This window comes from Streptopelia decaocto (genome assembly GCF_964273445.1).
Source record: "Streptopelia decaocto genome assembly, chromosome: 10".
Lineage (NCBI taxonomy): Eukaryota > Metazoa > Chordata > Aves > Columbiformes > Columbidae > Streptopelia > Streptopelia decaocto.
This window is the reverse complement of record NC_138665.1, coordinates 15,909,767-15,923,559: the sequence shown is the minus strand read 5'-3', so window position 1 is coordinate 15,923,559 and position 13,793 is coordinate 15,909,767. Positions and strand designations below refer to the sequence as shown.

Sequence of the window (13,793 nt, the reverse complement as noted above, 5' to 3'; positions counted from 1 at the left end):
AATCTTCTTTCTGATCTTTATATAATTTTGGAATAAAGAAGTGCAAATAAGCTGAATTTAAAATACTCAGTGTGTCCTATTTTTTCAGCATATGTATATGCAGTTGCAGCTCTGCAGTTATTCATCTGATCCAGAAAAATGTTGTATGAGACTGTACACATTTTTATTTAACTCTTTGTGTAGGTCCCTTAATTGCACGGGCAAATCAGGCTCACGCTGTCACTACTTGCTTTGGGAAGCGAGGCCCTACAGCCAGGGTCACACCTCTGGTTTTGGCAGGAGCATCTTTCCTTAATTCCCCCCGAAAATCCTAAACAACTTTTTGAAATAATCGCAGTGGGGGAGAAAGGGAAGAGTAAAAGCCCTAAACCCAGAGCCCAATCCTCGAAGGAACGAGCTGGCCGCCTCTGCAGGCTGATTTTTGGCATTCCACCTTAAAAACCAAGCCGGCGCTGGGAAGGAGAGCGGGGCTGCCAGCCGGGAGCCGGGTGCAGGCAGGGCTGCCTGCTCTGCCTCCTGCCTGCCCCGCTGCCTCCTGCCTCCTGCCCCGGGAGCAGGGACAGTGCCGGTTCGCCATCCCCATCCCCGGGCACGGCGGGCGATGGCCGAGGCGGGTCCGCGGCGGGGCGGGCGCCGGGCCGGCGGGACTGCGGTAAGGTCCGGGCCCGGCGTGCTGCAGCGCGGAGAACGGCGGGGCGGGGGGGGACACGACACACCGCGGCGGCGAGAGGCCTTTTTGTACCGGGGAGGGCTTGGAAGGAGCGGGAATATTGACCGGAGCGATATTAATTGAGCAGCGGCGGGGCGGATTTTTTAGGAGCATCTTCCGTGCGGGAGTAGCCGGGGTGTTCTTGTCGGCCTTGGGCAGCGCTGTCCTGCAGCGCTTGTTCCAGCGCATCGCCGAAATGTCGTGGGAAAGGCTTTATTTATTGCTCTTACCCTAAGAAAAATCATACGGCAGAGACGGAGCCCTAGGTAGAATTCGTGCTAACAGCATCTTTGGGGGTTAATTATGCAGGCAGCTAAAATAAAGGTAGCAGAGTGCTTTGGAGTTTCATTTTGGCTCTGGGGGAAGTTACAGCTCAAATTAGCAGTACCTGGCATTTTGTTGTATGGCTCTTCCTTTAAGGGGCAGCAGAAAGTAATTCACCTCAGCACATGTACAAGGACCACTAGTCTCAATCTCCATTGCTGAGAAATAAACTTACTGGCAAATAGAAGAATTTTGGATGGAAGAGACCCTCAGGATCATCGAGTCCAACTACTTTCTCTTTATTCTTATTGATTTCCAACCTCATGAATGTCCCAGTGAACTGCAGGGAAGAATCTTCTCTGGAAATTTAATTCCTAAAATTAGGAGAAATTAAATAAATGTGTCAGGAAGAGATATTCTCTAAGCAGGTAATAACTGTGATGCTTTCAATGCAAGCCCTTTCTTGTGCTTTATTAGCCCAGTTCATCTATATTGATTATATCAGGGCTGTCTACGTGGTTACAGTTGAGTGTGCATTTAAACAAGTTGCTGAACTGGGGCCTTAAGGTATGTGTGTTTGTGTCCTCAGAAAGGGATGAATGTTCTGAGCATGGTCTTTGGTCAGTGAGACAGTTAATAGTAGTGAAATGTTGCCAGCGATTTAGTGGAATTGTGCTGATAATTTTCTGCCTTTCCTGATATGCTGCAGAGGAATAGCAGAGGGCAAAGGCTTTAGAGGGTTCTTTCAGGTTTTTTATTACATATACCCAAGTTTGTCACACGCACAAGGTTCTTTGTAGTGTTATAAATAATAAGATAAAACATAAGGCAAGATTAAGGACCCTTTTTTCTTTGCTTTCTTGAATATATTATGGGAAAGGGTTTTTTCCAACAGTATCTTCAGTATCATTAGAATTCGATGTGCAGGTAACTTCTCTGCACTTCAGCCCTCAGAAGACCTAGAATTGTAGCAGTGATTAAAAAAAGATATAGTCCCTTCATGAATATTATCCTTGAGGAATTATTGATCTTTTCACACACATATATATGTATATATAAATATATTTTTAACATTTCATCCTTTCCCTTAAGTCTGTAAGAGGGCACAGGACATGGTTTGATTGGTGCCTCTCTGCAAGCTTATTTTTTGGCTTTTTTTCCCCCCATGATTGAAGTATATTATGTATCATTTGCAAAGCTGTATTTCTTGTTTTTTCAGCTGCTCATTAAGAGCTGACCTTGATCTTATATATGTAAGATCAGCTGTAAAATCCCCAAACAGTTTCTAAAGTGAGTGGAAATAAAATCATCTGTCCTGGAAACCCAGCTACCTCTGGGGTGAAACATATTGAGGAGCACGCAGTTGTGTGTGTATGGGACATAAAGTTGTGTCAAAGAAGAATTTGCCCCTGTGGTGGATGTGGCAGAAGGATTTGAGTGCCAGCTTATGGTCTCTTCTTGCATATTATGTAGAACATGTTGGCATCCTGCGTTCATGAAACCAAAGGTGTCCAGAGGCACCTCTGCGCTTCGAGAGGCATTTCACACCTTATCGCTATCGCAGTGTAGTTTTGGCAGGAAGCTCTGCTTGCCTCCTGATTCCTGCTCCATCTTTCTGGAGTTGTGGGCTTCCTGCCCAAGGTGTCATAGGAGAAGACATTCGAAGTCTACAGCTCCCCATTGGGTGATACGGTTTGGAGATCCAGGCCCTTCCTTCAAGGAGTCTGCTCTGTGCACGGAGGGTGCATGTCAACAAGGACTTCAAGGAGTAGAAAAGGGCAAAGCAGACTCAGCTCTGCTTGAAGTGCCAAACAGGGTTAAAGGTGACAGGGGATGGAGTGGGAGAATTAAATAAGATGAAGGGAGGATGAATCTCTGGCTGGTTTTCTTCTCAAAGATATTGCTGATGCGTTTTTCAGGAGGGGGTCAAGGTAGGAGCCTAAAGTTCAGAGACCTGAACACACTGTTGTGTTTCTGAGCTGGTAACGGGGACTTTCCACAAACTCCGTGGGACTTCACCATTGGATTTGCCTCCAATGGACTCAAAACCATGCAGAAAGATGTAAAATTGCATTCTTTGAGCTCCTTTAAAGCACTGAAGACCTTTGGTCTCATGAGGCTTTGGTTCAAGTCAGTTTGAGCCACTAACACCAGGGGTGCAGGGTTTGTCTTGGAGCAAAACCATCCTGTTCTTTGAGGTTTGCAGCTTGTGGTGGCTCCTTGGTGGTATCTTTGAAACCTTGTTGGAGAATGCTACTGTTGTTCTGCCTGCAGGGAAATGGCCACTGGGAAAAGAACAGGCTGTGAAATAGGGCAAACATGGACATAAGGGTGAGTGTGAGGGAATGACACGTGGTGGACTCACAGCTCTGCAGGGACAGGCACGACACTGCTGTAAATGTGAACTGACAGGTCTCTTCCTGGGATGTCCTAGTGCTGTGGGACATGCTGGAGCATGAGGAATGTCAAGAACTATCCAGGTCAGCCAACAGGCCTGGAAATAGCAATAGCAGCGTTTACTGGGTCCAACAAAGAACCAGCACGGTGAGGTGGGAGAGGCAGCCAGCATCTCTGGGATGCGCTGGAGGATGAGTGTTGGGCTTGCCAGAGACTTTCCAGTGAAATATTAGTGCTGTAAATTTTCAGTTCATTCAAAATGTCTACAAGCCTGTGCCAGTTCTAGTAGTGCTTTCTTCAGTGAAGGTTTTCTGCATCCCAGGCAGAGATTCTTCTCAACCTCAAAGTGAGGAACCACTCCAACTCCTCAGAGATATCCAACAGGAAGAGAATAATTTTCTTTCTAGTAATATGGTGAAGCTGAAGTTAAAAATCCTGAGCTGAGCAGGATCTCTGAGATGGACTTCTCTGTGCCTGGTAGCTGGGCTGCTGGAGGGCCTGTCTGCGGTTGTCTTGCAGGAGAGCTGATTAGAGCTGATTTTCCTTGTAGAGCTAATTAAACAGGCATTGAAGCAATGAGGTGAACCTGGAGCTCCTGCAGCCTCTCACCCACACCTTCTTGGGCAAGACCCATCTCAGAGCTGTGAAGGTCTGGTGACTCCACAGCCAGGTTTAGACCTTTGCCCTGTCTGGAGGTTTGATGGGGTTGGAAGCTGGTTCCTTGGGTCTCTGCAGTTGTAGCCACTGCTGTGTAACAGAGGCGCAGTGACAAGGGCCTGGAGCCAGCACAAACATCTCCGTTGTTTAGAGGCTTACTCTTGTTTCTAACACCAAATCTTTGTCACTTGCACCACTCTTGTTGACTTCCAAAGGATATGAATTTGGCACTTCATTCATATTCTTTTGTTTTTTTTTTTTTTCTGCTCCTACTTAAAATAACAGCAGATCCATATATTTATGTGGGTTATTTGATCCTAAAACTCACTGTCCGTTTCTAAGTTGTGGGCAATAGAAGCCACAACCTGACCTTTCCTACACAAGAAAACATAGCGAATAAGTTACAATGCAGTTCACGGATGTCTGATCTCAACTCTAAATCGTGCCTGTTTTTGAACAACACTAATGCATGTTTATGGGAGTGGTTTTTGTTTTGGAGGCACAGATTAAATGTCCTGCAGTGCAAAATACCTAAACACATACATTACTCTCATGCTTGCTGTACATACTACTATCATCTTTCTGGGAGGATAATGGAGGAGGATAAAATAAGGAGGAATATATGGAGAAATGTAACCTGGCCTGACAGCATGTCAGAGAAAATCATGTGTCTTAATTACCTTGATTCTTTGCATCATGCACTTATCCATAATTTAATGATATGACTCCTACTTTCTTAAAAATTCTTTTTCATTCTCAAGCACCCTTTTCACAGATCTATTTAAAAACGCACCTGCCAACCATATGCTTGAAAAAAGGCTCCAGCAGCGTAGACAGGAAGTTCCAAATTCTTACCACAAATTAAATGTTGCTTGGTAATTACCAGGAACAAGAAGAGTATGTTACATGCAGTTATAGGATAATTAGCGAGTTTGGCAATCAGTTTTGCTTCCCCAATCTGTCTGTCATTCCCCTCAATGTTCCAGGTCTCTGTTCCCTGCTAAGTCATAAATTCACTTCCCAGTTTATAATGCAGAACATAGCATATAGTATTAAAGTTTCTAAAAAGTGACCCTCCAAGGTGCATGGCTGAACTCCTGCCTGTTCCAAAGGGAAGTGGGGATGGACAATCCTCCTGCAGTTACATCCCATATCTCTAAACCACTTACAGTGTCTCCCTTCTGTTTTGAAAATAAGAAAAGACTGTCATGGCAATCAGAAATAAACCTCTGAGATCTGAGTGATTTCACCTCTTTTCAGGGCATTTGAAAGCCGTTGTTGGACCCACCATGTCCCCAGGTTGCATGTTGTCTCTGTTTCCTTGCAGGCGTCTTTCCCAGGGAACCTGCACTTGGTGATGGTTCTTCGTCCCACGGGGTTTTTCCAGCGCACCTTCACTGACATTGGATTTCGGTTCAGTCAGGAGGATTTTCTACTCAAGTTACCGGTACGAACATGCAGAGGTGTTGTGCCTGTGTGTGGCCAGAGGCTGCCAGTGCACCTTGGCTTGGGGGGTGATGGTGTCCCACTCTGCAGGCACCTATGTGAAGACCAACTGGAGCATCTCTCCAAGAAGTGCCCTATTTCCACCAAATCTTCCTCCACCAAATCTCTCTTGTAGCATTTTTTAGCTCCCTTGTGTGCAGTTTGCTCCCCACAGAGAATGTCCATGGTAGTGGGTGGTGGGGTTCTCAGCCTGTCCTCATCCCCCATGTAGGCTGAATGCCTCTGTGGAGGATAAAACCATGCTTGGGAATTTTTTTTAATGTCTGAAAAGAAATGTCTAGTGAATCTTTTGCTATGGATTCCACCCATGATTGCCATTTTCATCTCAGTGTAAACTCCACACCAACATCACATTGGTATTTGTTTCTAAAACAGCAGCTGAACTGAGTTTATAGTCTCAAGTCAAAGTTTCCAAGATTTCTAAAGTCACGTTGATTATAGGGTATAATGAGAATAATTAAGAGAAGAAAAGTACATTTATGGAATCTAAGGCTGACGCAATTACAAACCCACAAAACCAGCCAATGTTTTTCTTTAGAAAGTAATATGATGTTCACAAGCTTTGCATTTTTCACTCTAAAATGATTGTCATTTGCACAGTTTTGAAAATTCATGACTTATCCCAGAGCAGATCAAGACACAAAAACTCATGAGCATATATTATATGAAAACTTACATTTATATGAAATTGGCCAAGGCTTTATGATGTATTAAAGTGTTTACATTTTTTCCAGATTACTGTTCATCCCTTGGCAAAAACCTGCATCACCTTTGCTTTCAACTCTGTTCTGCAGGCAGGCACTGTGGTGTCTCACTGTGCTTTGCATTTAAGGAAGCAAACACCTGTGACATGAAGGTTGGCTTACAAAAATGGTTAAATACGTCAAATAAATGCCATGTTAAGGCATAAGCATAAGAGGAAAGCCATACAATAGAACAATATTTAGAACAAACCCGCTTTCAGATACATAAAAGATTTGTAGGTTTGATCTGTGTATGACTTGAGTAGAAGTGATGATCAACCAGCTAACGGTGTTGCCTTGTTTGTAGGTTGTTATGCTGAGCTCGGTTAGTGACCTGCTGACATACATTGATGAACAACAATTAACCCCGGAGTTTGGTGGCACCCTGGAGTATTGCCACAGCGAGTGGGTCATCTTCAGGACTGTACGTACTGGGGCTGAGTACCAGGCTCTTGGCACTTGGGATGGATTGAGGAAGGTTTTCTGTAAGGCAATGAGCAATGGGTAGCTGAAAGTGACCCCAGAAGCCAACTAAATTTGCTCCGTCAGATTTGCAAAGGAGTCAAGTGGAGTTAGGCGCTTGATTGGTTTATAAGGGAATTGCATGATTAACTCCCTCATGCCCCTTTTGAAACTTCTCCCAAAAGATCTGTCTTCTAAGTCTTTATTAAAATTCCCTTAATGGTAGATACAAAATAGGCCTTTTTATTTTAAATCATGGTTGCTTCGTGTCATTAGTATGACAAATGTGTTTGGGAACCAGGGCAATGAGACTGCTTTCTGCATACTGACTGCAGAGAATTCAGAAAATCACCTTTTTTTTTTTTTTTTTTTGCAAGAATTTTCCCCTAATATTGCCAGGAATAAGGCGTTTGATTCCCTGAGCTGTGCAATGCTGAGTGTTTCTGTGCTTCCTGTACAGTCTTAGTTTTCACTGGGACTTTGTCACCCAGATTAATGGCAGGTTGGATTCCCAGTTACCTTCCCAGCAAACCAAAGCACTAATGAAAAATGTACTCGACATCCTAGTGCCCCTTGTCCTACCACATCATCCACACCAGTAGATGTGGAGCTCAGTATAAAGGCAAAAGCAGAAGACATTGTAGCTGGAATAGCTGAAGCTATTGCTTGTGCCATTAACTTTGTGCCAGTTTACACTGATGCACTGCCAAATTAATGAATTTTTTTTAATTTTTGGCTCTTAGTTTTGTTCTTTTGCGTGATATGTTAAAGCAATAATAGCATAGCTCTCACACTTGGAGACAAAATCGACAAAATGAATGTCAAAAAATGTTAGTCTAAGAAAAGGAGGAGTTTCTAGAAAATAGCTGCATACGGTAGATAAATGTCCATATGAAAAATCTCTCTCAAAATGCCCCTCGAGGATGCTCATAAAATATTTTCTGAAGTTTCCATGGAACATACATGCTGTTTAAAGAAAATAGAAATGTGATCTGTTACATTTGAGTTTATTACCCTATTGCTAAGGGCAGAGCTGGCACTGTGTGCGTGTCCTGCAGGGGACAAAGTTTTGAGCCTCAGCAAGGCTGTGTCCTCTGCTTTTGTGGTTGTTCACCACCAGCTGAGCAGGAGATGAGCAGCTCCTCACTGATCTAATCTTTCCTTTGTGCAACTGGGGGGAAGATCAGAGCAAAGATTGGGGCCAGGAGATCCCTACCTTGCCCTGTGGTCTGGGAGCCTTTTGGCATCCAGAGCTCCCACTGTCTGTCTTGGATGTGCTGGGGAGGTACCAGCAGCACTCAACGTCCATCGCCCTGTCTCCAGTTTGTCTCTGACTCGCTGCTTAGCTCCCACCCTTGTCCTCTTGGTGGTGGAGGTGGCCATGATGCCAGACTGCCTTGTAACCCACCATTTGGGCTTGCAAAGCTGGAAACATTCATCACCAAGAAGCCAAATACATCTCCAAAATCCTACTGTCTGGATGTGGTTCCCAGCGTGGCTTAGCCAGAGAAGAAAAACAATAGAAGAGGAATTAGAGGAATATGCGAGATGGATCCTATGGTGGCTTCTACTGCAGACCTTCAGTTTTTGATAGGAAAAATCTTAGAGTACATGAGAACAGGCAGCAGAAAACAAATCAGGATGTGTCTCTGCACAATACTATCCTTATTTAAGTCCCTGTTGTGGATTCAAACAGCACTAAAAGCCACGTGTTGGTGGCCACTAGCTAATGCACCACAGCACCCATAAGCTCCATCTGCAGTGGGCGTCTCACCCACGTCGCTCAGACCAAGCTGTTGGGCTCCCCTGCAGACCTCAGCCTTAGCTCTTCGCACACTATTAATGAGCTGTAGGAATATCTTGAATCCCAAACTGATTACAATTATCATCTCCCACTAGGCGATAGAGAGCTTTGCACTAACCGTGAAGGAAATTGCACAGATGTTACAGTCCTTTGGTACGGAGCTGGCAGAGACAGAGCTACCAGACGACATGTATTCAATCGAGCGCATCCTGGCCCTGCGCACAGAAAAGTACTACCAGCTCAAGGTATGTGTCTTCAGCAGCCCCTGTTTGCACAGCGAGATGGGGTTTCTGGGATGTGACTGCCTGTTTGTTTGGTGCCCACTTCTCCTTCCCTCCCATGCATGTGTACGTGTTGACAGACTAAGTGAAACACAACGTGACTGTTTCTGTATGTTACCCTTAAATTTACCATGCACTCAAATAAAACACCCTGCCCGCATCCAGCAAAACTGTCTCAGCCGCCGCCTGCTTGCTGGCGGCAGAAGTTGGTGACTCCGGTGTGCTTCTCCCATGGGCTTTGCATGTCTTGTGGCTTTGGCACCTGTGGGTTCATGTCCCGATGGGGTTCCCTCTGCTTCACCCCCACGGCTGGAAGAAGCTGCACCCAAAGATCACCAGTGGGTCTGGAGGGATGGTTTGTCCCCAGGTCCCTCTGCCTGATGCAGCTTCCCTGGTGGGGTTTGTGGAACTGAGCTGAAGGGCATCCAAGGTGAGGATTTCGTGTGGGTGCATGGGACAGAACATTCCTGATGTGATCCCTGTCTTCATCTTCAGGTTTCATCTTAAACACCATTCGTGTCTTTGATATTTCAAGTTATTTTTTTTCAACTGTCTGTGATTGTGATTACAGTTATTGTAGGATTTAGTGGAAGCTTTAGGACAACCAGCTACTGCTGTATCCAGCTGTTGTCCTTGCTGCTCCTGCATCTTTCTAGGGACAGCACAGACCTGTCCCCAAACCCTCATGATTCCCATGCTGATAGTCATGCTGTGTGGCTGAAGAAAGAGGTACTTTGCTTTATGACAGGGCTGATTTACATAAGTCAGAGAAGTGTATCTATTTTCATTTATAGTCATTTGTCATTCACGTGACAGTGAGTTCCCAGAAGGCTGCCTGTAAGCAATACGCAGAATGACATCCAAAGTGCACTGTGTGTAGGCATAAATGTATGTGTGTATGTATAGAAAGCATAATTATAGATACTGCCAATAGTCCTTTATTTCTTCTTTGAAAATAAAGAGATCTTAATATAAACCAGCAGCTACATATGTTGCAGTATGACTTACTGACTTAAACTTCATGCTTAAGACTACAGCCAAAGTGTAGGGAGCAAATATCGGCTACACAATGTAGTCCTGTCTATAAACCAGTCAGTAATACACACTTCCCTCTGTGGAGAAATAAAAGATGTTGTATGTTTTCATTTGCATACAAAGCACAGGAGCACTTAGAACAAGACATCTGTTGCTTTTAATGCCTTGTCTATTAATTTCAAATATCAAACCAAATAATTGGCTTTTGAATGAAAGTCCGTTGGCTTTTTTCTTTTGTTCCTTCTAAGACCAGGAAAGATAAAAGCAGATGAGGAACTGTGCACAGATTGTGGTGACAGCAAGACACAAGATCCTTGTCTCTCTCATGACAACCCCAAGATTGGTACAGCTGATTCTTGAATTCAGATAATGAGTCAATCAGAATAGTTTATGTAGCTGTGATACTGAACAGAAGCTGGTTGCAAACACATTGTAAAAATTGACAAAAATTAATTAAACAGAGTAACTAAGAAGTTAACCTCTTTGATATATTGAAAGGGGGAAAAAAATCAAGTTAACACCTGTTTGACAGTCAGGTGCTTTGTCTTACATATCATGAAAGGCTTTGAATCGAAAGGGGAAGGCAGGGCTCTGTCAAGTGAGATGTAAGAGGCTGAATTAGCAGCCACCCGTGGTCTAAAGCATACTGCTAAATTCCTCTTTGTTTTTGAGTCTCCTGGATGTGGTGGTACCAAAAGGAGATGAGGTTTTAGCCTTGTGGTCATCTTCGGTGATGTTTTAGTGATAAGGACTCAAACTGGCAGTGGACACTTCGTGTATGGGAGAGAAGAAGCTCCTGCGGCTGTGTCCTTCTGCTCCTGGGCTGCTGCCCTGAAGATACTGTTGTGTTTAGGTTTCTCTGAGCTATCTGGGGCAGGCAGATGTTTAATCAAGTCTGTGCTTTCTGGAGCTTTTCCAGTGCTTTTGCCATTGTTTCTCTTGCAATACAAATCTGGCCATCTCCTAGGTTGGGCTTTAACTCTTCCAGGAGCTGGCTCTCCAAAGGAATCACACACAGGTCTCTCCTTCAGGGCTTCTTCCAGCTCATTTTATCAGTCATATCTATTTTTGTCTTCCTTCTCACCTCTGTGTTTGGTCTCTTTGTTTCTGAAAATAATTGGCCAAATGCACCTGTTTGCTTTGGGGCTGAGCCCAACACAGCACAAAGCACCTCAGGTGATGCTAATGAACACACCAAGGGTTTAAATTTTCCCCTGACTGGAAGTTACACGGAAAGTGCTGATTTGCTTCTACATGTAAAGGCTCTAGTAGGTGATGCCATGTGGTCTCAGTCCCAGCTTTGTCCTACTGTGGGATTGTCTTCCTACAACCTCCTGTGATGATCCTGATGGAGAAGCAAATCCTCCAAGCTGCAGAGATATTTGCTTGAATACATGAACTTGTGGGTAAATATCTAATACAAGCCTGCCTGCTCACCAAGAGAGACCTGTGGTAGTGGTGCCCTCTTGAATCATTTTGTGGCCTGATATTTTCATGCATGCCAGTTTGCACCCAGCCTGATGACCACTCCGTAGTTCAGCCTTCTCTAGCTTCAAGGGCTAACCCCACATTAAGGTGGCTAAAACATCTGCTGAGAGTCCTTTGCTCTGATGGATACTGGTGCTTCATTTCATACAGGGAAACTAAGGCAGGAGAAACATGGAATGACTTTTCCCTACCTAACAAAAGTAGCCTGAATTGGAAATGTTTTGCATTATACAGGAAGATATTACAGCAGTCACAAAAGAGGGAAACTTGCTTTTGAGCAGTTTTGAAGAGCCTGACTCTGAGGAATGCAGTCAGGACCAGCACCACGAGAGGCCTGGGGACTGGGAGACTGTGAATCGGTGAGTGCACTGTGTTCCTAATTTGCCTGATTTTTTGAGTGAAAACACTCAAGTCATTTAAGGGTAGATGTGTTATTTAGGTCACCTGTCAAATAGGTAAAGACAAAGATACCAGAGTTTCGCTTCAGACCCGTCAAATTGCTGGGTGATTTCTGTCAAATAACTTTGACCTGCTCTGATTTTTTTCCCCATTGATATGGTGAAGCTGTGGAGCAGACACAGAGTTCTCCCATGCAAGGCTCCTGGGTATTATTCAGACAAATGGAGATAGCAACAACCGCTTCACACAGGTGCCTTCATTGGCAGTGATGATTTTATTAAAATTCTCTCTGAGACCTTCAAAAGTCGTACATACATGTCATGAACTTGGCTTCAGAAGACCTGAATAGATAAGCTTGTCCATCTCTACTTGTCCTCTATTTGCAAATGATGTTCCAATCCTATCCTTTTTCTACACTCAAGGTTGCTTGGTCAGCTGCGTGAGATGGAGACTGCTTTTGATGGCTTCTGGGAAAAGCATCAGTTAAAAATGGAGCAATATTTACAACTGTGGAAGTTTGAGCAGAGTTTTCAGGAGGTATGATCAGATGCACTTCTGTTGGCAGAAGGAAGAGTTGGAGATGAAAACAAGAGGAGAAAAGTTTTTATGCTTTTATTTTTAGAGTGTTTAATTTATGCTACTGTTCCTTGGCTCTGGCAGAGCTAGCTAACTTGGGGGAGACCACTGTGCTTCCTCATTCAGAGCTAATTAAGGTATCACTGCCCTGCAGTCGCATAGGTTTTGCTGATAGAGCATCTTCAAATTTAGAAATTAGTTCTTGGACACTGGTTTTATTATTGGATTTAGCAGTCTTGGCTAAAGTGTGATTAATTTTGGTCTGAGAATGATTTTCTGCCTGTGCTTTGTATCCTTTTGCAGCAGTCTTCTTCTTTATGTCTAGGTCAAGAATGCCATTGAATTTTTAATGGGTCAGCAAGCGGAGCTGCCCGACACTGGCGACAGTGTCCCCCAAGTAAAACAGAGGCTCAAGGACTTGGGTCATTTTGATGGTATGGCTCAGGTGAGATAATCTTTCACAGAAAGAGGCACTAATGAAATGTAAGAGGTACATTCTGTATTTGTGGTAGGAGCTTTTTTTTCTGAAATTACCTGGTTCTGGTGTAATTTGTTCGTAAGTGGCTGCACAAAAGGATTGATTTCACGTCTTAGCTCTGCGCAGCAACACTGTGATCACTCTGAAAGCCAGGAACAGAGTATTTAATTATCACAGTTAAAATAAATTGCTGAGCCACCATGAAAATCCAGAACAGATAAATGTCTGAACATAGGGGAGGCGTGGGAGTTAATGAGCTGGAAGAAGAATTATTTATATGTTAAATGCTTTAGCAGTGCTAATAGGCAGAGACTTGTTACCAGGCACATGGAGGAGCCAAAAAGTTGCTATCTTGACATATCTGCAATTTGAACATAACATATGGATGAAGACTAAGAGACGTATGGAAAAGAAGAATGAAGAGAGAGGATTCACAGGAGCCCAGCTGAGAATGTGACCTCTGTAAGGGGATGTGCTTGGCAAATGGGCCAGGTCAGTGGAGGAATCCTGAGGGATCTGGACACAACCTGCAGAGGCTTCCTTGAAAATAAGAGTCCTAGGAGAAAGGTCTAAGGCTTTTTGGCCATTTGGAAGAAATGTTTGTGGAGAGAGGGAGGAGGAACCAGAGGCCAGGCAGATAGGGTGAGACAGGGCAGCAGTGCCAGCGCAAAGCCAACCCTGGAGGGCACGTAACCATTACACTGACCAAGATGTGCAGACTGCATAATGTGTTCTTTGCATCAAGCTTTGCTGCAAAGGACCTGGTTTGTTTTCACCATAAACCTTAACTACTCCAATTCCCTTTCATGCTGATGAGCATAGTGTAGCTAAAATGGATATCAGCTGCATTTTTTTCAGAGTGCAGTTTCTGGAGACGGCAGCAACACGTTGTCAGCAGCCATTCACAGCATTGCTAGTTTGGTGAAATATTGTGTCCTTCCTCATCCTCCTTTTGGATAGCAAAAGTTTTTTTTCCCAGATGATGGGTGCCATT

General features: G+C 44.2%; 1 protein-coding gene across 4 annotated transcripts in view; it reads left to right on the top strand.

Annotated features, from left to right (window-relative positions):
* The window catches only part of MCF2 (MCF.2 cell line derived transforming sequence), a 57,987-nt gene that overhangs the window by 19,690 nt on the left and 24,504 nt on the right, over positions 1-13,793 (top strand). For all 4 annotated transcript variants that reach the window (XM_082062067.1, XM_082062066.1, XM_082062068.1 and 1 more), the window contains 6 exons: positions 5,355-5,474; positions 6,584-6,700; positions 8,638-8,787; positions 11,581-11,705; positions 12,168-12,282; positions 12,647-12,766. In XM_082062067.1, the coding sequence (XP_081918193.1) occupies positions 5,355-5,474; positions 6,584-6,700; positions 8,638-8,787; positions 11,581-11,705; positions 12,168-12,282; positions 12,647-12,766 (747 nt within the window). The remainder of the gene's footprint in view (positions 1-5,354; positions 5,475-6,583; positions 6,701-8,637; positions 8,788-11,580; positions 11,706-12,167; positions 12,283-12,646; positions 12,767-13,793) is intronic.